Source organism: Bos javanicus, chromosome 22, assembly GCF_032452875.1.
Source record: "Bos javanicus breed banteng chromosome 22, ARS-OSU_banteng_1.0, whole genome shotgun sequence".
Taxonomy (NCBI): domain Eukaryota; kingdom Metazoa; phylum Chordata; class Mammalia; order Artiodactyla; family Bovidae; genus Bos; species Bos javanicus.
The window spans coordinates 57,267,688-57,291,680 of record NC_083889.1 but is presented as its reverse complement, the minus strand read 5'-3'; the positions used below and the strand labels follow the sequence as shown (position 1 = coordinate 57,291,680).

The following is a 23,993-nucleotide window of genomic DNA, read 5'->3' as shown; positions in this document are numbered from 1 at the left end:
ACCCCCATTAACTAACACATGGGACGAGCTTAAGGTTTCCTGAGAACAGAAGCATTTCACGTGATCTCCCAGCTATTAATCCAGCCTCAGCTATGGCCACTCAGCTCCCTTCCTGAGGCAGCAGCAAGTTAAGTTAAATAAAAGCCCTGCCAGGCTAACCTGGTTTCCCTCTATCGGGCAATCCTGGCTGGAAAAACCCTGGTGTGTTCTGTAATCTACAGACTCAGCAAAGTTGTTTCATCATCTCTAACAGCACAGTTTGCAAAAAGAACATCAGACCAGAACCAAGAGGACTTGTACTTTGTCTCGATATCACCAAGTCATGTGGAAGATAACAGGGCTGGCCTAAATCTGGAATCGCTGCCCTGGTCTCAATCACATCAACCCACTGTGTTATCCTCGGGGCAGCCGTCAGGCCCGGCTTCGTTATCTCGTGTGTTACTTGTTCGCTTGTCATGGTCTGCACTCCCGTGATAATGGTGCTGTCTTCGCTGTGCACTGCTACAGCCCCAGTGCTCAGAAGAGTGCTTGGCACCCAAGGCGTGCTTGATAAACACCCACTGAATGACTGAGTGACAGACTGAGATGCACGTACTGAAGCCCTGCAGAACTGGTCTTGGGAGGAAGAGTTAACACACCTGGAGACGTTCTCAGCAACGGTAGCTCCCCTCTGGCTAGAGGAGAGCCCACGGACCCACAGTGGTGTCGAAGGCACAAAGCAAAAACCCCACAGGACTCTGGGAGAGGAGGCCCTCGGGTGACAACGTCCTGAGGAAAGGGCTGGACGCCAGCGCACTGCCCGGAACACCAGCTGACGCTGCTGGCATCCAGGTACAAGGTAAGCCCGCTCTAATTTTAAACCCGTGGGCAGGGGTGGGAGGAGGGCGCGTTGAGTCCAGTGAGTTCCAGGGAGGAATGGAGCAGGCAGCAGACGCTCCCAGTCAAGGACTCTCCATTCCAGGGAGGTTTATGCTTCTTTGCAGCTGCTCACAGGAGGGCAGTGTGATCCACTGAGTGAAGGGACTGCCGAGTGAACTGCAGGCAGAGAAGGGACTGTGTCCTTTCCCTGCTCTCCTTCAGAGCCAGTGGTCTCGGGCAAGAAGTGGAGAGAGGGGGACCGGGACCCAGGAGGCGCAGATACACGGGGGTAGTCGGGACAGTGGGGCTGAAACGGCTCAAGAAACAGGGCTCCCCGCGCTTCCACCGTCTGCTGGCAGGGCTGCGGCGTCTAGCTGTGAGGACTGAGGGGAAAGGGGGCAGGCCCTACATATTCAGCTACTGAAGAACTGACCAAAATGCCAGAAAACAGTCACCACTGAGTCAGTAAAACAGAGAGGAAGAGCTTACTTTAACGATGCTGCCATCTTGATGTATTCTGGAGCTTTTTGGTCAACTTTCTCCATGCAAAGCCGTAATTTCTAAGAACAAAAGAGAAGAAGTAGGTTGTGTCTCAAGATACAGAAAAGGCAACACGAAGGTTGTGTGGAATCAGTGGAGATGTATATAAAACGTGCAGTTTTCCAAATTAAAAAAAAAATGCAGAGAGTGGCTTTTAGTTTTGTTCTGTTCATTGTTACCATTTTCCTGATTTACAGACCTACTCTACAAGGAAATCTTGTAGGAAGGAAAGAAGGGTGAACTTTGGCCAGATGTTTTTAAGAGGAGCAAGGCCCTCCAGGACACATGTCACGTGAGCTCGCCAAGGTAGCAAAAGAGATCAGTTGCTATGGCCTTTACCTGCCAGGTGATGCCGGACACCATGCAAGGCATTGCCAGGGCTCACTTCAAAAAAGAAGGAAACCAAAAGCTCGGCGGCTGCTTATAGAAATTATCAGATCGTGAGCTCCATGTAACAATGGACAACGGCTACGTCTGCAGGTCAGCAAGGCTTCGCTGACACCATTCCTAGCAGTCTGACTATTCTCATGGTGGTTCCAGAAACACAGCCTCTGGGACCTGCAGAACTGCTAACAGTGACCATTCAGTGACGACCAGACAAAAACTCCCTCCTCCCCATCCGGCTTTGCACCAACTGCTTCCTTCCGCGCCTCCCCGTTTCCTATCACCTCCTTGCCCAGCACCCTCCTGGCTCATCCTTCTCAGCCTACGGGCCTCATCCGGGTTAGGAGGCAGAGTCAAGCTCACCCCCAGTCTGACTCTAAACCGCAGGCTCTGGCCACACTCTGCTCCTGTAACGTAGCAGCTACTCAAGGCACTGCAGGGTCGCCGGTGGTAACCAGAGCTGAGGCATCTGAAGGGACTCAAAAGAGGAAGCTCTGTGCTTCGGGGAAGTTTCTCAAACTCCCAAGTGAGTGTCCAGGACCCTTCTGGTCCACAATTCACCACCAGCTCCTGCTCCCACTCTGGCCCACAGGACCTGTCCACACCACCACATGGCAACCAGCCTTCCTCCTCGTGCCCCTGGGCCACCGAAAGCACCAACCTCCAACTCTCAGGTGGGCAGGGAAGGGCAAGGAAGCAAGTTTGTTGCAACACACCCAGTGACTCTGCGACTCACTCAGGGCCCTAGCTAGTGCCCACTGGCAGAACTAAAAATAACTGAAAGGAACGATTTCCCAAAGCATTCTTCAAAATCTTCCGGCGTGCACATGACGAACAGCCCGGCCTCTCGAATGGGACTCAAGCCGGTCCAGGAGTCACCTCGTAGAGCCTCACGATGTCGGGCGTGCGCTCCTTCTCGTCGATCTGCTGCTCCCTCTTGAGCAGCGTGTCCTTGCAGTGTGTGCAGCAGCGGATCCGGTCGTCATCCTTCTCGTCCATGACAGAGCTCACGCTGCTCACGCTGCTGATGCTGCCCCGGCGGGAGCCGTGGACGCTGTTGGGTGACTGGCTGGGGCTGGTGTGAGCACTCAGGGAGTCCTTGCTGGCACTGGTGAGCTTGTCTGTAAAGAACACAGATGGGCAGTAGTGAACTCCACAGGTGGGGAGCTGATGCTGCCCCGGGCAAGAGGCACCCACACCTCTGCCTGTCGGGACTCAGGCTCTGTGGTAGGCTGGATGCCCAGTGCCTCCAGGAGAGAGCCAGGAGCCAAGGACAATCTGTCCTTGAAGCTCTGAGGCTCATCCCAATCTGGCCTTACCGCCTCCTGCCCTGCTCCAGCTGCCCGGACACACCCAGGCTCTCCCTGGGACCGTCCCCCGCAGCCTTTCCCCACGCCCAAAGCCCAACTGTTACCCCTGCCAAAGCTCAGCTCAAATGGCACATCCTCCAGGAAGCCTTCCCCAATTCCTTGAGGCAAAAACCATTTGCCCACCTATCAGTTCCCACCACGTCGCTCCTCCTGGGGCACTTCCCACTTGTTCCATGTGATGACAGCTCTATGCACAGCCCAGAGCTGCCCAAGCAGTTGTGATTCCGAGGGCACAAACTGTCTCATTCATCGCTGCATCCCTATGGGTTTGTTCCAATAGGGCTACCACACAGCAGCTGCCCAGTAAATATCAATCAGCCCAAGAGAAGGAAGGTGAAGAGTGTCCCCAAACCATAGCTCAGCTGAGAAAGGGAGTGGTCTCAGGGAGAGAGGGAACTTACCAAGGTGACACATGCCCACCAGACACCAGAGCCCCACCCAGGAAACATCTGCCCCATCCCACGTTACCCAGACGCCCTGCACCCAACAGCATGTGCAGAGTCAGCGCAACTCTGCAGGGTTGCAAAACCCCCCACATCCCAGAGTCAGCCAGAATGCCTTGAGAGCATCCCCAGCAACTTTTCACCAGCTGAGAGTCAAAGTCCTGGGCCACTGGGTTCCTCCTGCCCTGGAGGAATGGACGATGCTGACAGACCACACGTGGGCAAACAACCACCAGTGAGCCAAGTCCGCTGGTTTTGTATGTGGCCCTCAAGCTACCTATGGTTTGCACACTTCAAAAAGGCTGTGTAATAAAGAGGAAATGTCACAGAGACAGGATGTGAGCCACAAAGCCACAAAGTGCTCACTATCTGGTCTCTCATGGGAAACGCTGGTCACCTCTAGCACAGACCATTGCCCCCGTGGGCCTGGCGCAGGGCTGAGGCTGCAGTGGGCCTAAGGGATCAATAGTAAAAGAATGAAGGTCCCATGGGCCATACACTGAAACACAAAGCCCCCCCAGCCCCCCAGTGGGGGCTGGTCTCGATGGAGGTCAGGGTCCAGGCCGCCTCCACGTCACCTACTTGCCAAGGGAAGGCTGATAAGCTCCATGCACTTCTTGCACATGATAGACCCGCAGAGGCGGCAGTGGTGGCGGCGGTTACGGATGCTGAACTTATTCCCACAGTCCGGACAGAAAGGGACATCCTGGTCGTTGACCCAAGGCACCACGGACTTTTCTATTGCTGTGGGAAGAACAAGACAAAAACCAATCACACACAAAGGGAGGCCGTCTTAAAAAAAGAGATCGGGTCAGGATGAACGATAAAGAACAGAAGGAATGTGAGCAAAGTTCTAGAGTTACCTCGGATCTTCGCAGACTCGGTATTTGTTCTGTCAAACGCAGTCAGCTGACAAGGAGAAAAAAGGGTCAAAAGGAATGAATCTGGTGGTGGATACACTGTCTACAGGCAGAGGCATCGAGTGGGAAGGAGCACACGGGCAGTACTCAAGTCTTATGTCATCTCCAACCCCACGATGTCACAAACAACTTCACGGGGACAGACTATTAGCTTTGCATCCAGAAGGCACTCGCCTTCCCATGACCCATTCCAGTCTGAATGCCGGCTGCCCACAGAAGCAATAGCCAGGGGCAGGCAAGGACACAGTGGGGTGGCTACCGCGAGCAAGGGGGACCCCCGATTCTCCACAGCCCTCTTGGACAATGAAAGCGGACACAAGATTCCTGCCCCACGACGTGCACGCAGAGAGCTGAACCCGTAGTGCTGCCGCGCCGGCCTATCTCACAGCCCAGCGGATATGCATCAAGCGTTTCCAGGGCTGATGTAAAAGAGAGCAGTCATGGTACTCAAGACTCGCTCTTAAACCAACCACAGGACAAGAGGTTCCCACCCCATACGCTGGTCCTGGTGGGCACTCCTCCCACGTCTGGCTCCCGGCCTGCTGCCATCACAAGGTATCACCCACTCTACCCCTTCGCGTGACGGTGCCTGGGACCCCCCAGATGAGGACAGGATCTGAAGGTAGAAGGGCTGCCAGGCAGTCAAGTGGGCTTCACAGGAAGGAAAAGGGAAGCTAGGTATGTGGCCAGTCATCGACTCGGGCTGCTACCCTCAGTAAAACCAGCCCAGGCTAGAACCGTGCACCACATCCTCAGCACCACTGTACGTGGGGTGTTTTCCTGCCAGCGTCAGACACACACGATAGATTTAAGGTGACACACACGCTGCAGAAATGTAAATTTCCCTTCAAAGAATTTATACTTGCAGGAAAAAAACGTGTTTTAAAACAAAAAAATTTACCTTCTCTAACCTGATTATTAATTTATTGACTTCAACGACATAGTGGTCAATTCTGGCAGCTCGGTGTTTTTTGAAGTCAGAAAGATGGCTTCGCATAGCACCTAGAAGGAAGGGAGGAGTCAACATAAATGAATTGTCATTTCCCTGAGGGAGCCTCCCTACCCTGAATTTCAAAAGCAAGCCAAAAATCTAGGATTTTAGAGTCTTAATAAAAATTTAAAAACTAGAAAAGCAAACGGAAGGAAGTTTGCTAAAATGATAACTATGGTCACCTTGGGGCCGCAAAGTACATTAAGAAAGACCTCAAGGACAGAGCCTGGACTCTGGAACCAGCCTGTGCTCAATTCTGCCACACACTTGACCTTGGACAAGTTCCTTAACATCTCTGTAACATGGAGTACTCAGCTATAAAATGGGGAAAACAGGAATAGCTACCGCACAGTGCTGTTATCCAGATTAAAGAAGTTAAATTTATAAAACCCTTAGAACACTGCCCGGCATGTGAACTTTTGTTAAAGAAGAAGGAAATAACATTATGGGCCTTTTTTTTAATCTTAAACTTTTCTACACTTTTCACAGTTGGTACAACATGGCTTTTTCATCAGAATGAACACAACCCTTCTCTAAATAGCCCCCAACATACAAATGCTAGGAGACGCCTTTGTGGGGCTCGTTCAACCGACAGCATCCTCAGTCCAGCAGCCAAGACCTAGGACAATCCTCAAACAGATGGAACCAAGTAGCCTTTTGTCTCAGAGCATCTGGAAGAGCTCCTGCTCAATCTCTCACCGCTTCTGAAAGCCGGCCCTGACCCCAACCCCTCCCAGCACTCAATTCATTTCTTCCTCCCAAAGACGGCTTGTTCATGTAGGTACTTTACTGTACCTAGATCTTTATACTAGATTCTTAACCATCTATTATTCTCTTCTTCCTAGCCATAATGTTAACATCTAATTAAAATTTAGTTTCAAATTTTTAGGAGTGTTAATAAGCATTAACTCTGAAAATCTGCCATTCTCTTGACCTTTTGCAATTTGTGCCTTCCTTCAGTTGTTAAATCAGGGAAGTTAACTGGAACATCACCTTGAAAAATTTAACACTGGCAATCATGAAATAAGTTATCAAAAAACTCATAAGAGGTCATACACTTAAAATGTCTCCTTCATGTTTTTAATTGTGTTTCATATGTAACAAATAAGTATATGCATATAGTCTTATTTCTATTTTCTCCTGCCATGATGAAAGTAAAACGTTGCCACTCTGTAATATGTTAGCCACTGGCCACACATGGAGACTGAGCTCTTAAAATTTGACTGGTGTGTGGTCGTGGAACTGACTTTGACTTTTAAATCTTATTTAACTTTAAATGGAATGGGCATCACTATCCTTTCCACCTCACATGGCTTTTATGAAAGGTGAACAAGATAATGAGTATCAAAGTATAGTAAAGTAGTACCTGACTCCCCTAGCAATTGGTGGTTAAGACACCACATCCAATGCAGGGGTTGTGGCTTCAATCCCTGGTCAGGGAATTAAGATCCCACATGGCACGTGGCTCAGCCAAAAAGCAAACAAAGTATAACAAAGTACTACCAAAAAAAAATCATTATTTATCCATCACATGGATAGACAGTATTATATTAATGATCACTAACGTTCAACAGTTAAAGGACATGGAAGATTAGTTCAGCTCCATGTGGCATGATCTTTTTGGTAAAAGCTTCACTGAGTTATCATTCAAATACATACAATTCACCATTTACAGCATACAAAATCAGTGGGTTTTAGTTTACTGACAGGCTTGTGCAACCATCACCAAAACAATTTTAGATTACTTCCATTACCCTCAAAAGATGATAACTCGGAAAGCAAGTAGATGATACCATAATTACACACTTCAGAAAATTAAGCTGAACCGGTGGTTTTCAGTAGGCAGGTAGCATCTATATGAGAAGAGACAGTGGACTGTGTCTGGACTCATGTCCAGAGACTCGGACTCCTATTTCAGTTCTGCAGCGCCCCAGCTGTCTGACCCTGGGCAGGTCCCCATGGAGTTCAGCAACAATTAAATGAGAGTCCACATGTAAAGATTTAACTCGGTGCCTAACGCCGCAATGCTTTGTGTTTGAATGCCCAGCTCATCCTTGTTGGTTATCTCACCCCTGCTGCTGCTGCTACTGCTGCTGAGTCGCTTCAGTCGTGTCCGACTCTGTGCGACCCCAGAGACGGCAGCCCACCGGGCTCCGCCGTCCCTGGGATTCTCCAGGCAAGAACACTGGAGTGGGTTGCCATTTCCTTCTCCAATGCATGAAAGTGAAAAGTGAAAGTGAAGTCGCTCAGTCGTGTCTGACCCTCAGCGACCCCATGGACTGCAGCCTTCCAGGCTCCTCCATCCATGGGATTTTCCAGGCAAGAGTACTGGAGTGGGGTGCCATTACCTTCTCTGTATCTCCCCCCACTAGGACACAAAGGTCATGGGACGCTTACAACCATGCAGGTTTACTGGTGTCTCTTCAGCCAACTCTGAAAACATACAGACGCTCAATAATGAATGAATGAATGAAAAGCATTTCTTACCAAGCTCCTGGGGTTCCCACATGTAAGGATCGACCCCTCCATAGCTGAAAGACTCGTATCCTTGGGTGCCTGATTCAGCTCGATCATCTCCTTCCCGTTTCAACAGCCTGTTCTTTGCTTTCCTAGCCTTCTGGACAAGACCTTAAAAAATGGAACAAACGCCATATGAATCCATGAAGAATACCAGTGGAGTGTTGAGGTGCTACAGGAACAGCACTCAGATTTCCCCCATCAACAGGCTCCCAGTGCATTTCATGAATTCTCCTGTACCAGGGTTCTTTCATTCTTCAAGGACAGAAGCAGTAGGAGGGAAGGAGGCAAACTTCTAGGACCACTGTCCCAATCCCATCCTCCAGCCCGTATCATTATAGGGATCTTCTCGTTTAAAAAAAATAATTGATTTAAATCAATTATGAAGTTAAGGGGAGACTCAATGGCAGGCTGAGGAACATAAGCAAACCCTACCAGAAAATTGGTTCTGAGGTAAAGACTCTTGGATTCAAAGACCTGGACAAATACTATGAAAGATCTGTACATGCTGGACGTGTAGTACAGAAAGGAACCCCTGGGTCTCGGGTCCCATAAGAAAGCTGCAGATGGTGATTTCAGCAGTACTGTTATGATTAAGTCTAGTCTACAATCTTAGGGCTGCAAAACAGACTTCAGATAAAATTCAAGAACTTCAAGGACAGTTAATAGTTGGAGGCCAAGGAAGGACATACAAGGAACCATGTGCTCCTATGAGGACAAAAACGCCCAGTCCAGAGTTTGAAAGGTGGAGGGAGGGCTAGCCAGCAGGGGCATGAGGACACTACAGAGAGCACCGTCTCCCCCCCAAGTCACTCCCTAGCCTTGGGTCTTGCCTCCCAGATTCCAGCAAGACAAATGGAATCAGAATCTGTATGAACACCAGAGTGGCTCCCAGATTTTAAGTTTCCCAAATAAGAGGCTGATTAAGAGGAACAGAGAGAATCAGGAAAGATAATTCAACTGACAGCCCTTGTGTCCTGAAAAGGCTCTGGTAAAAAAAAAACAAAATGCATTTCAGACAAGGCACATGTCCTCAATTCAAGATGGACCAGGCAATGAACCCTTCCTGAAAGGTTTTGTATGGCTTTGGGGCAGAAGGCAGCTACAAAGGAAGCCTAGAACCCACTGTGTAGTACAGAGAACTCTACTCAATGCTCTGTGGTGACCTAACCAGGAAGAAAATTCAAAAAGAGGGGGATGTTTGCCTACGTATAGCTGATTCACTTTGCTGTATAGCAGAAACTAACACAACATTGTAAAGCAACTGTACTGCAATAAAAATTAAAAACAAGAAGGAAAGAAAACAGTCCCCCCAAAAGATCAAAAATAAATAAATAAAATAATTTAAAAAATAAATAAAGTAAGCTTAGTGAAGGCACCAGGAGGACCATGGGCTGTAGACACAGTGTCCCTCTGATGCCAGCTATTGGGAGTTAGGAAAGAAAACAGCCCATAACCTGCCCTTGAAGGGATGGTGAGGCTACTTTTAAGAGGCTATGTTGGAGTTAGAACCAAAGCTTAAGTCAACCAAAGAAGGTTCCTCTTGTAGCCTTCCATTGTGACCAATGCTAAACGGAAAATGAGGAACGCCCTCCCTAATAAAAGCAGGCTTTCGTGCTCGCAGCCTGGCCCCTTAGCTGGAATCATCTTTGAGAGTTCTTTCCAGTCCCAGGTTTTCCAAGCACCCACAAGTCAAGTAAAGGAAGCAGGAGGAAGGAGCAAGGAACTCCACGTGGAGACGTAGTTTCCAGTTTCTGATCAGCCCACAGCATTTCAGCTCAGTACCACGTTTCTCCTTTCCATTAGTTGAGAAGAAAGCCGGAGTCTTGACTTCTTGCAAATGTTTTGTGATTATGAGCCAGATGAAAGGAGAGGGGCCTAAAATCTAGGTGTCTGATTCATTTTGCCCATCTTCCCTTCACAGCCAAAGCTGACAAGAAATCCACTGTCTCTCAAAGGAGGCAGAAACACAAAAGCAGAGAGAAACACTGACAGAAAAGAGGAACTAAATTTGATAACTTCCAGTCTCTTTCTAGCCAGGATTCACGATTAACCCTCACTTCCTTTCAGACGGAAACAAAAGGTCCTCTATCTATTATTTCAATAATCTTACACATTTTCCCTAATAGAAGCGCAGTCGTCCCAGCAATGTGAAGACACCACTCTCTAACCTCTCTAGCCACTAGCACCAAAGCCTTAGCAGAATCCCAGTATACGACCCAGTCCAGCTGACACCATGACTGGGTGTTCACGGAAAACCACGGAGCCCCTCAGTTGTCCCAAGGCCACTTAGACAAGCAGTTCATTTGTTTGCTAGTTTTCCAGCTGCAGTGTTCGCTGTGATCAGAATACAGGGCCTCACCTCCGCTGTGATGCCACGGGCAGAGCATGGAAGACACGGGGCCAAGGCCTAGTTCTGTCAATCCCTGAGTGACCTTGGAGAAGTCACTGTACATCTCAGAGTCTTGCTGTTTCTCTGTAAAATGAGATCAACCACCTTCCTGCAGGGTTGTTGGGAGAGTATGTGAAAGAACACACATTTCTCTCTTGTTCTTTCTTCTCTTTCGTCTCCTAAGAGCCTCCTAAGAGGCTGCTCCAGACTCTGCAGCCAGAAGCCACCTCGTCCACTGTAGCCCTCAGTATTCTGAAATGTTCAGCTGTCATATTTTTTGTCAGAGGTTATAAGTAGTAATGCTTTCAACAACTTTTTTTCTGAACTGAAAAGTGAGACAGGGAGTGAGATTATTTTGATTACAGGCGGCGTGTGACTCACATGTGCGGAGGCCAAAGTCCACTTAGGAATACATGGATCACTCCTTTCTCTCCCACCCGACAAAGTTGTGAATACGGCATCAGACCTTTTTAATTTCATTGCCTTCAGAAGTGTGGCCAGCACTTAACTGAATCACTAGGAAAGAGCGTTCCAGAGCACCAGCATCGTACTTAGGAGTTAGAGTCTGAAGTCTAGGAAATGAATACTCTGAACAGCAAAAATTACCTTCAAAAATTCTTTTTACAACCCTTTAGGACCTGAGGGTCCTTGGAAGCTCACCAAGTTTGGAAACTTGGAAGACACCAAGTTTCACCTCTGTGGGTTTTCCTCCTTACATTTCAACCATACCTTCCTTTTCCTGCGCTGCAGAGGGCAAGGTGCAGTGAAGGAATTAAGGATGGCAGGAAAGCCTGAATCTGTGACAGGTAAACGGGTGTACAAAGTGCCTCCGCTTACATAGCAAAGGAAAGGAATTCCACCCCAAAACCCTCTGGCACTGGCAGTTGGATAATTCAAACAGGCTAGAAGAGACAGCAGAGAACAGTAATTACACTTACTGGGTTCAGAGCCAGGCTCCACCTCACTGTGCAGCTTCACATTATATGTGAAGCCTCACTGTGTAGGCATTATCTCGGCGTTTCATGTGTGTGTCTGGAATCCTCATCAGAAAGATGGGGCTCATTGACAATACAGTTATGGTGAGAATTCAATGAAATTGATGCAGGGGAGTGTTTTTAATACTGCCTGCTAAAAACCTGGAAATGGCACCCCACTCCAGTACCCTTGCCTGGAAAATCCCATGGATGGGGGAGCCTGGTAGGCCTACAGTTCATGGGGTCACAAAGAGTCGGACACGACTGAGCGACTGAACCGAACTGAACATGGAAAACACTAGAAACATGTTCTCTATTGTTATTATTAACTTACTCTTAGTTATCGTGTGATGGTGGTGTCAACTACAAACTGGCACTTACCAAGAGCACTGCCAACAACTGAACAACAAAGCGTGTGCCACCTGCCTCTGGAAACTGAACCCCACGCTGCTCTAGCTGCTGACCTTCAGCAACCCCTGAGGGAGTTCAGGGTGGAGGGAGGTGCTCTGCGCTCCAGGGAATCTGGTGGGACAGCTCTTTAGATAGTTGGGTGTTTTTAGGAACAGATTTTATGATCTCAATCCTTGGATCTCCTCATATCTAGAGAAGCACTAAATCCCTTCATGGTGACATCAGACCCTCATGACTAACAAAAAACCTGTTGTAAATTGAGTGCTTCATGGTATTGAACTCCCCCTTCACCAAAACCTTATATATTGACTCTCCCCCACTTCTGCTTTGGAGCAGTCTCTCAGAGCTATCTGAGATGCTGCCTCCAGAGCTGCAGTCCTCATTTTGCCCCAAATAAAACTTAACTCACAACTCTCAACTTGTACATCTTTTTTTAGTCCACAGTGGCATCCATGGGAGCTGATAAAAACCATTCCATGAGTTAAAGCTCCAAATGACAGAACAGGATAAGCAGGAAATCCTAGCCTCTTACTTTTAATTTGCCCTTTGACATCACGGTCTTCCCCGGAGTGCTCTTCCTCATAATGTGACTGCAGCTGATAGAAAGACTGCAGGTCCTTCAGGCACAAAGGGCAAAGGAAGCCCTCTCTCACTTCTCCTGGGTCATCCAGAGACGCCATGGGGTGTCTCTCTCAACCCCCAAAACGCAGGGGCCTCATGCCAAGAGTCAGCTGGATTCCTCCACAAGAGACAAGGGATCCCACAGCATTAGCTTAGACAAGGAATCAAGCAGCACCCAGATGATGGGGAAGTGGCATCATGGTCCCAGATGAGGTGTCCTCTCTGGAGCAGAAGTCCTGCGAAAGGAAAAAAGAAAAGGGAGGGGGGAACAAATTCAGGCAAATTAGCAGCAACTGAGAACTTTCCTTGTTCTTTTCACAATTCAAGATGGGTACTTAATGTTTTCCAGTGCAAGTCTGAGAATACAAACTGCTTTCCCAAATCCTTAGACGGAAACCTAAAGCTTTGTAAGCTGAGACCATCACTGGACAACAACTCAATGAAGGGGGAAGCACAGACTCCTGAAGATAAGAAAGGAAAATACAACATCAAAAGGGTCAATTCTCTAACATTTATTCCAACTTCATAATGTGCATGCCATGTCTGAAGTAGTTCTCAACAAGCAGAAGTTTTTACTTGACTCTCTTTCCCTTGACCATTTATTCAACTACATATATGGAGTTTTTGCATCTGTATCAGAAATGCACTGATGTTAAAGGGATAGCATCTATCCTAGAAACCAAACAAAAATGTCAACGTCAGTCTAAGGAGCAGCATTAGAAACTTGAGTGATCAGAAAGAAAAATCTACTTTGATCGCCTCAAACTGAAAATAACACAAATATTTATCAAAAAAAAGAAAAATATATTTTGTGTCTTATTTTGTACGGTACTTGTTCATAAACTTACTAGACTTCATAAACCAGCAAACCTAACATTCTCCCTGCCTCAAAAATAAAAGAACCCAGTGCTTAAACAATTCAGAGTTTAATAAGTTACATTTTCAGTTTTATCCAGCCTGGACACAGTCACTTTCAATGTCAACTTGAAAAGACTCCCAGCCACAGGGAAAAACGTAGGCAAAACCATTCCACCAAAGCCAGAAAAACTTCTCAAGAATCTGAGGCCACAAACGAGGGTGGAGAGTGAGCAGGAACGTGTGAACCTCAGCTTTGAGCTGCCGATGGACCCGCTTACAGGCCACTGAGGAGGGACTGCCCAGTCATCAAAGCCAAGCGGGGTCGGTGTCCCAGGAAATAAACAAATGAAACACGAGGTTCCTGTTTTCTTCCTCCAGTGAAAAAGCCCGATGATTACATACAATCACAGCTCAGCCCCTTCCACAGACAGCCGCTGAAAGAACAAGCAGTTCCTAGCCAGAGGATCACCCGAGCCTCCTCTCTTCCCACTCACCCAACCAGCCGCAAATCCAACACACACTCCCGAAATCTCAAGGCACCCTCACGTCCTCGAAAAAGCACTGCTCAGGGTGTTCTGTCCCTGGCACCTCTCCTCACAGCACTAACCTCAATTTGTAATCACAGGTACACAAAGCGACGAAAACCCACAGCCTGTGAGCTGTGTGAGGGCAGAGGCCACGTCCATGTTCCTACCACCACACCCGCAGGTCAGTGCCCGGCACCAACCTCCGATGATCCCAATAACGCCCCGGGAGGGAATGAATGAATGAACGAACTCTTAAGATCACGTAACCAAACACCCACTACAAACCACCTAGCTGGGCCCCACGTCCACAACACAAGCGAGACCCTCATACCCGAAATCCTGTCCGAAATCCAAATAAGGCCCACGGTTCCTGCAACTCCTCGTCCAGCGCGAGCGCCGCCGGCCGCTCGCCGCAGCCTGGGACCACGCAGCCCCCCGCCGCAGAACCCAACAGCGCTAACGCGTCCCCGCGCAGCCACGGCCGGAGTAAAAGCACCGCGGACACTCGGGTGGGACGCGCGGCAGGAGAGGCCCGGCGCCCACCACGCAAGTCACACCCACCACAACACAGGGCCACCCGGCCACCGCCACCAACCGCCCGTCTGCTTGCCGAAGCGGGGTGGCGCCCCAACCCGGAGAGTCGCCTGGCCTTCTCTGTACCCTGATCGGGCCTCCCCCGGGCGCTCAGGCCTGTCCAGTCGTCAGACGCGGGCTCCGGGCCTCCACAAGCCTTCACTCGGGCGCGGCCGCCATCTCCATCAACACCTCGGCGCTCGGCAGGCACGCCTGCGGCGGCACCGAAACCAAAAGACCGGGGAAGAAAACACGTAGGAGCGCCGAGTCATCGAGAGGCCGGAAAAAAATTCCCCAGGAACGGCGCAGCGGCGGCTTCTGCGCAGGCGCCGGAACGAGTGGTCGGGTTTGTTTTGTTTTTTCCCTTCAGTCGTGTCCGACTCTGTGCGACCCTATAGACGGCAGCCCACCAGGCTCCGCCGTCCCTGGGATTGTTCAGGCAAGAACACTGGAGTGGGTTGCCATTGCCTTCTCCGAGTGGCCGGGTGACGCTCCTTGATTATACGTTTTTCCCAACCCCGGAACTTGGGGTTGTTCAACTGCTAGGTCGTGTCTGACGCCTTGTGACCCCATGGACTGCAGCACGCCAGGCTACCCTGTCCTCTTTCTCTCTCTCTGTCTCGGAGTTTGCTCAAACTCCTGTCCATCGAGTGGCGATGCCATCCAACCCGCTCATCTTCTGTCATCCCCTTCTCCTCCCCGCTTCAATCTTTCCCAGCCCCAGGGTCTTTTCCAGTGAGTCAGCTCTTCGCATCAGGTGGCCAGAGTATTGAAAGTTCAACTTCAGCATCAGTCCTTCCAGTGAATATTCAGGGTTGATTTCGATTAGGATTGACTGGTTAGATCTCCTTGCAGTCCAAGGGACTCTGAAGAGTCTCCTCCAAGATCACAATTGGAAAAGGCCTTCTTTATGGACCAACTCTCACATCCTTACATAACTACTGGAAGTTCAGGGGCTGAGAGTCGGGGCGCGGTGGCGGGTGGGGAAGTGGGGAGAGGTGAAGTTAAACCCCATCCCTCGCTTTCCACTCCATTGCACAGATTGGAAAACCGAACCTTGTAGCCCTTTAGACCTTGGCCAAGGTGCGTAGTATATGAGGCATCCAGGGGTCTTTAATGCGTCCTCCAGACCAACAACTGCAGTTCTATTAATAAATTAATTAGAAACAATAAAAGTTCTGGGGCTTCCCAGGTGATTCAGTGGTAAAGAATCCGCCAGGCAATGCAGGAGATGTGGGTTCGATCCCTGGGTTGCGAAGATCCCCCGGAGGAAGAAATGGCAACCCACTCCAGTATTCTTGCCTGGGAAATCATACGGACAGAGGAACCTGGTGGGCTAGAGTCCGTGGGGTCCCAAAGAGTCACACGCAACTGAGCACACATACCTAGTACATAAAGGTCCTGAGAGCTAGAGAGAAAAGGCTATTTGAGAAACTTGCAGTATGTGGAACCATCTAGAATATTACTGCATGGGCTTAAGCCTGAAATAAGACAGAGGATCCAACCCAAGCATGTACAGGGTGCTCAGGAAAATCTGTGAATCTTCAAATGCAAAACAAGATGGCGATGAGACATCACCTGGTAGCTGAGTGGCTGTATCACCAAGAAACGTGCTGGTGAAGATGGGAACTGCGACTGTAAAGTGATGCAGCCATTGTGGAAAATAGCATCAGTTCACTTCAGTTCAGTCACTCAGTCGTGTCCGACTCTTTGCGACCCCATGGATCGCAGCACGCCAGGCCTCCCTGTCCATTACCAACTCCCGGAGTTCACTCAAACTCATGTCCATCGAGTCAGTGACGCCATCCAGCCATCTCATCCTCTGTTGTCCCCTTCTCCTCCTGCCCTCAATCCCTCCCAGCATCAGAGTCTTTTCCAATGAGTCAACTCTTCACATGAGGTGGCCAAAGTACTGGAGTTTCAGCTTCAGCATCAGTCTTTCCAAAGAACACACAGGACTGATCTCCTTTAGAATGGACTGGTTGGATCTCCTTGCAGTCCAAGGGACTCCCAAGAGTCTTCTCCAACACCACAGTTCAAAAGCATCAATTCTTCGGTGCTCAGATTTCTTCACAGTCCAACTCTCACATCCACACATGACCACTGGAAAAACCATAGCCTTGACTAGACGGACCTTTGTTGACAAAGTAATGTCTCTGCTTTTCAATATGCTATCTAGGTTGGTCATAACTTTCCTTCCAAGGAGTAAGTGTCTTTTAATTTCCTGGCTGCAGTCACCATCTGCAATGATTTTGGAGCCCAAACAAATAAAGTCTGACACTGTTTCCACTGTTTCCCCATCTATTTCCCATGAAGTGATGGGGCCAGATGCATGATCTTCGTTTTCTGAATGTTGAGCTTTAAGCCAACTTTTTCACTCTCCACTTTCACTTTCATCAAGAGGCTTTTTAGTTCCTCTTCACTTTCTGCCATAAGGGTGGTGTCATCTGCATATCGGAGTTTATTGATATTTCTCCCGGCAATCTTGATTCCAGCTTGTGCTTCCTCCAGCCCAGCGTTTCTCATGACGTACTCTGCATATAAGTTAAATAAGCAGGGTGACAATATACAGCCTTGAAGTACTCCTTTTCCTATTTGGAACCAGTCTGTTGTTCCATGTCCAGTTCTAACTGTTGCTTCCTGACCTGCATACAGTATGGAGTGCCTCAAAAAATTAAAAATAGAGCTGCAATGGGGTTCACTAATTCTGCTTCTAGGTTTTATCTGAAGAAAAGACTAACTGAAAAAGGCATCTGCATCCACTTACCTGCTGCAGCATCTCTTACAAGAGGCAAGATATGGAAGCAACCTAGAGTATCCAGGAATGGATGAATGGATTAAAAAAAAACAGTGACCCAAAAAAGCGGGGGTGCTCATTATATTCACCACGGGCCTTGGTGACCCTGACTGCTTTGACATCCCTAAATCTGAGGAGACTTGAATCCCAAGGCTGTACTGCAGTGGGGCCGAGGGAGGTAAGACAGGATAGTCTGGCAAATGAGCCCCGTTTGGGCCTCTAATACCTCGTCCATGCTGATGGAGACCAAACTCTCCTGACCTAGGCAGGCGCTGCAGCAGCACAACCAGACCTACTGCACCCAAGTGACGGTGGACATGGAAGATGCAAGAGCTTCGAAAAGTCAACTGGTCTCCAATATCCTAGTGGTAGGGTAGCCTTAGTGGCTGGACTGCAAGGAGATCCAACCAGTCCATCCTAAAGGAGATCAGTCCTGAGTGTTCATTGGAAGGACTGATGTTGAAGCTGAAACTCCAATACTTCGGCCACCTGATGTGAAGAGCTGACTCATTTGAAAAGACCTTGATGCTGGGAAAGATTGAGGGCAGGAGGAGAAGGGGACGACAGAGGGTGAGATGGTTGGATGGTATCACCGACTCAATGGACATGGATTTGGGTGAACTCTGGGAGTTGGTGATGGACAGAGTCAGACACGACTGAGTGACTTCACTTTCTCTTTTCACTTTCATGCATTGGAGAAGGAAATGGCAACCCACTCCAGTGTTCTTGCCTTGAGAACAAGAACAGCCTGGTGGGCTGCCGTCTATAGGGTCGCACAGAGTCGGACACAACTGAAGCAACTTAGCAGCAGCAGCAAGGCTGTATATTGTCACCTTGCTTATCTAACTTATATGCAGAGCACATCATGAGAAATGCTGGGCTGGAAGAAGCACAAGCTGGAATCAAGATTGCTGGGAGAAATATCAATAACCTCAGATATGCAGATGACACCACCCTTATCGCAGAAAGTGAAGAGGAACTAAAAAGCCTCTTGATGAAAGTGAAAGAGAAGAGTGAAAAAGATGTCACAATGGTAATAAATGTTGGGGGGCAAGGAAAAAATGAACTCTCCTTCACTCTTTTTGGGAATATGAATGGATAAGACTTAGAATGGTAGGAACATTCCCCTTCAAAAAAAAAAAAAAAAATTTCAATGAGGGACACTTCCTGAGAGTCCAAAGCTAAGACTCCATGCTCCCAGTGCAGGAGGTCCAGGTTCAATTGATCCCTGGTCAGGGAAATAGATGCCACACGCCACAACTAAGCAACTAAGAGTCTGCATTCTGCAAATAAAAATCCTGGGTACTGGAACTAAGACCAAGGGCAGCCAAACAAGTAAATAAATAAATATGTATTTTTACAAAATACCACAAAAAGTTGAGCCGGTGATCAAACTCCTGGACATAAATGCAAAAAAAAAAAAAAAAAAGAAAACCTGACATTCGAAAGGAAACATACAAACAACATTCACTGCATCATAATTTATGATATGAGAGCCAAGAAGTGGGATCAACAGGAGTGTCCAGAGAGAGACGGATGTGTCAAGATGTAGTACGTATATATAATGAACTATGACTCAGACAAGAAAAAAAAAACAATGAATGAAAAACTGCCTTTTGCAACAGCATGGATGGACCTAGAGTTGATCATACTGGTGAAGGGCGTCAGGCAGAGAGCAAAAGTAGCCTATGATTTCATGAGATGGCATCAACAAACTAATACAAACACAGCCATTTACAAAGTGGAAACCTATTCCAGGAATCAGACAATAAACTGATGCTTAACGAAGCAAAAAGCTAAGTGGAGAGATATATTAGGAATACAGGAGTAATATATCAATTCTAATACATATAAATACTCAAGGAGGACCTAATCAACAAGGGAACACTACTCAAAATAATCTAAAAACCAACAGTTTAAAAAAAATAACAAAGAATACTTCTATATAAATGTGTAATAGAAACAGGATGCTAAACACTCAAAGAAACACAACATACAATATCAACTTTATTCCAACATAAACAAAAGACCTGAAATTGAAAGAAGAAAAAAAAAAAGATAATGCCAAGGCTCTGTACCTGAAGTCTCGGTCACTGGGGCTTGTGTCACGTCCCCGGAGCCTGAGCAGCCTGGGGCCCCCGAGGCTGGACTCTGGGCCAGCTGAGAGAGCTGGGGAGGACGTGTCTCTCCCTTGAGACCTGGAGTGTCTGGTCCCACGTGGACCGGACCATGATCTCACGATCCAGGTGCACCCTCTGCATCCAAGGATCGGTGCGTGCTCTGGACTGGAAGAGCTTGCAAAAGTCACCTGGTGCGCAACTCTCACGCCGGTGGGATTCCCCGCTGGAGCCTCCTCGCACGGAGCTGTCTCCCCACCTAGGAACCACAGCGTCCTCAGCGGAGCGGTCTGTCAGGGCTTGGCATCCGTCGGGAGTGGGAAACGTCCCGGGAAACAGCAAGGAGCACAAGCCCTCGGCTGTTTCTTCTCCCCCTGTCCACCCTCCTCTCCCACCCAGGAAAGCCACTTTCTTTTAAAGCTCTGCTTGCCGCCCACCCAGACCCCAAAATGGAAACGTGCTGCCGCCTTGTGGATACGTCCTGTAACAACACCTTGAAAACCAAAGCTTCTGGGGACTGGATACTCACAAGCGCTGGGGCCCTGGAAATGACACCCCACCTCCAGAAACGTCCTAGGGTTGGTCATCAGAAACAGTTCAAAAAAGAAGCCCCATTCAAGATGCAAATTTCAAGAGGTGAGTGGTAGGCAGGCAGAATGAGTTCCTGCGGTGGTGATTTTGCTTAAGCACAAGAGCAGCAAGCATTAGGGAGAGACAGATAGAAATCTCAACCAGATACCACTTCACAGCCATCAGAGAGGAGATCAGGAAAAATGCAATAGAGAATCAAAGCGGGATAGGGCCCAGGGGAAAGGGACCCATCCGACGGTCGTTTGGGGAAGGGAAAAGCACAGGAATCACGATGGCAAAGGTTTGAAGGTCGCACCCTCAGAGAAGATAAATACAAATACAGATGGATCTCTACCAATGGGTCCCGCAATCACACTCCTGAAACTATATGCAAAGAAAAACTCTGATTCCCAAAAAAAGGGTGGAAACAACGGGCGAAACCAATGTTCACTACAGAATAATCTGCAATCCCAAGATCAGCAGGCAACAAACATGTCCATGGACAGATGGATGCGTCAGCAAGACGTGGCACCCAGATGCAAGGGACTCTCACTCAGCCATAAATAGAAATGAATGAAATGCTGCCTTTTGCAACCACACAGATGAACCGAGCTGATCATACTTAGTGAAGGACCTCAGTCACAGAACGACAAATAGCCTGTGATGTCACTTGGACAGGCAGTGGAAAATGGACAGAAACGGACCTGTTGACCTAAGAGAAAGCAATGCCCAGACCCAGGAAAAAAAAAAACAAACTGATGGTTACCAATGGAAAAAGGTGGGGGGAGGAGGGAGGGATGAATTAGGAGTCTGGGATTGACGAATCCCCACTAGCATACAGAAAGTCGTCACGAGGACCAACTGTCCAGCATCAGGGACTCTGCTCAACCCTCTCTAACAACCTATATGGAAAAAAAAGCCTGAAATGAAATGCCTGGATAACAGTTAGGGTACCTAACACCCAAAGAAGCACAACATTGAAAATGAACTCAATTCCAATTGAAAAAAAAAATGAAAACTCTAAAGGAAGAGGGCACACACACACACACACACATTAACACACAAAATGCCACGACTCTTCCCTGAGCCCTCGGTGACCTGGGCTTGTGTCATAGCCCTGGAGCCTGACCAGCCTTGAGCCCCGAGGCCTGGGAGACGGTAGAAGTTCCCGGAGACCTAGAAAATGACCAGGGAGGTAAGTAAAAACAATTCAAAACACAAGCACCTTTCAGAGAGCAAATGTCAAGAGGGCTTTTTACACCCACTGTGTGTTTTATTTTAATTTTTTGCACAAAAACCATGGCTCTCCCTTATCAATTATTATGAGAGGGCAATCAAATCACCACCAGGTATCACCTCACACCAGTTAGAAAGCAGATCAATCAAGGCTGACAATACATTCCAGGGAGGGCATGGAGGAGAGGGAGGCCTCCTTCGCCATTTTTGGGAAGGTCAATTGCTAAGAGCCATGATGGAGAACAGAAGGAAGGGCCCTTTCAAAAATAAAAATTCACCTACCATTTAAGCCTGCGATCACACTCCTGGGTGCTATGTGAAAAAAATAAAAATTAAAAACAAACAAGTAAAACCAACCTTCATTCGCAAAGACATACTCACCCAACCTGCATGCAGCGTCATTCACAAGCGGAGACCTGGAAACAACAAAAAATCTCCGTCGGTGATGGATGCCTCAAGAAGATCTGGTTCATTCATACCCTGGGATATTACTCTGCCAAAATAAGGACTGAAATACTGCCGTTTGCAGAAAAAACAGAAAAATGGATGGACCTGGAGTAGACCACACTAAGTGAAGGGCTGCCGGCATAGAACCACAAACACCTTCTAATGTCATTTAGAGACGGAATCCAAAGACTGAAACAAATGGACTCATTTAGGAAAGAAAAACCGATTCTCGGGTCCAGAAACCAAACAGATGGCTACCAAAGCAGAAAGAGCAGGGAGAGGCATATATGATGTGTTTGAGAGTAATAGATATGCACTAATATATAGATAAATTATCAAAAAGGTCCCATTCGCACAGGCTGCTGTGCTCCACACACTCTAGAAATCTGTATGGAGAAAGAAATCAACACAGAACATGTTTAGCGTAACAGAATCAGGTGGCTGGAAACCCTCCCCCCCGCCCCCAAAAAAACCCACAACGTTGTAAATGAACTCTATTCCAACCTAACATAACCCCTTCAACCTAGAGAGAAGTGGGGTGGGGAAAAAAAAAACAGAAACGTGAACACTATCTCCCTGAAGGCCCTTTCAGCAGGCTTGTGTCACCTTTCTGGGGCCTGAGCAGCCTGGGGCCCTGCAGCCTGGACTCGGCCAGATGAGAGAGCTGGGGAGGATGGGTCAGCAAACGAGCTCCCCTGAGTCCTGGAGTGTCTGGTCTCTTGCAGTGGGGACCACAATCTCCCGATCCAGGCGCACCCCCCTGAAGGCTCCATGAAACCTCCCGCATCCAAACAGCGGTGTGCGCTCTGGGCTGGAAGAGCTTGCAAAAGTCACCTGGTGCGCAACTCTCACGCTGGTGGGATTCCCCGCTGCAGCCTCCTCGCACGGAGCCGTCCCCCTACCTAGGAACCACAGCGTCCTCAGCGGAGCGGTCTGTCAGGGCTTGGTATCTGTCGAGGGTGGGAAACAGCAAGGAGCACAAGCCCTCGGCTGTTTCTTCTCGGCCTGTCCACCCTCCTCTCCCACCCAGGAAAGCCACTTTCTTTTAAAGCTCTGCTTGCCGCCCACCCAGACCTGGAAATGGAGACGTGCTGCCGCCTTGTGGACACGTCCTGTAACAACACCTTGAAAACCACCGCTTCTGGGCACTGGGTACTCACAAGCGCTGGGGCCCTGGAAATGACACCCCATCTCCAGAAACGTCCTAGAGCTGGTCATCAGGAACAGTTCAAAAAAGAACCGCCGTTCACGAAGCAGATTTAAAGAGGTGAACAGTAAGCAGAATGTGCTGCTGCGGTGGCAATTTTGCTTAAGCACAAGAAAAGCAATCATTAGGGAGAGGCAGATGGACATCTCAACGAAATACCACTGAGAGAGAGAAGAAGAAGATGAAACCAGCAAGGAAGAACCCTGTACTATAGGTGATAATGAAATAAAGCTCCAGGGGAAGAGCTGTGCAGCGTGTCTAGAAAGCAACCAGCCCCGAAAGGAACGGGGGACACAGGACTTCAGGAAGAAGGTCCCCACGAAAAGCAAGAAACAGAGAAAACACCTGATGTGTTTGTCTACAAAGGAGGATGTTTTACAGATTTGTAAGAGAGTTTGAGGGTGAATTATTTACAAGTATATAGAAAATACAAGACCTTCCAGAACTAACACCAAAACAAGATGTCCTTTTCATCACAGGGGAATGGAATGCAAAAGTAGGAAGGCAGGAGATAGCTGGAGTAACAGGCAAGTTTGGCTTGGAATGCAAAATGAAGCAGGGCAAAGGCTAACAGAGTTTTGCCAAGAGAATGCACTGGTCATAGCAAACACCCTCTTCCCACAACACAAGAGACAACTCTACACATGGATGTCACCAGATGGTCAATACCAAAATCAGGGCTTCCCTGATAGCTCATTTGGTTAAGAATCCACCTGCAATGCAGGAGACCCTGGTTCAATTCCTGGGTCGGAAAGATCCGCTGGAGAAGGGATAGGCTACCCACTCCAGTATTCTGGCCCGGAGTCCATGGGGTTGCAAGGAGTTGGACACGACTGAGTGACTTTCACTTTTATATTCTTTGTAGCCGAAGATGGAAAAGCTCTATATGGTCAGCAAAAACAAGACCTGGAGCTGACTAAGGCTCAGATCATCAGTTCCTTATTGCAAAATTCAGACTTAAATTGAAGAAAGTAGGCCATCCAGGTATGACCTAAATCAAATCCCTTATGATTATATAGTGGAAATGACAAATAGATTCAAGGGATTAGATCTGACAGACTGCCTGAAGAACTATTGACAGAGGTTCGTAAGACTGTGTAAGAGGCAGTGACCAAAACCATCCCCAAGAAAAAGAAATGCAAGAAGGCAAAATGGTTGTCTGAGGAGGGCTTACAAATAGCTGAGAAAAGAAGAGAAGTGAAAGGCAAAGGAGAAAGGGAAAGATATACCCATCTGAATG

The 23,993-nt window shown here is 48.2% G+C and overlaps 1 protein-coding gene across 8 annotated transcripts in view; it reads right to left on the bottom strand.

The window, feature by feature from the left end:
- RBSN (rabenosyn, RAB effector) overlaps positions 1-23,993 on the bottom strand; it is a 44,689-nt gene that overhangs the window by 8,138 nt on the left and 12,558 nt on the right. For 2 of the 8 annotated variants that reach the window (XM_061397203.1, XM_061397204.1), the window contains 7 exons: positions 12,333-12,657; positions 7,994-8,134; positions 5,417-5,517; positions 4,459-4,504; positions 4,178-4,339; positions 2,662-2,903; positions 1,348-1,418 (listed from right to left, as the gene is read on the bottom strand). In XM_061397203.1, coding sequence (XP_061253187.1) covers positions 1,348-1,418; positions 2,662-2,903; positions 4,178-4,339; positions 4,459-4,504; positions 5,417-5,517; positions 7,994-8,134; positions 12,333-12,480 — 911 coding nt within the window. In that variant the 5' untranslated portion in view covers positions 12,481-12,657. The other 6 variants (XM_061397202.1, XM_061397201.1, XM_061397207.1 and 3 more) reach the window with 6 other exon arrangements.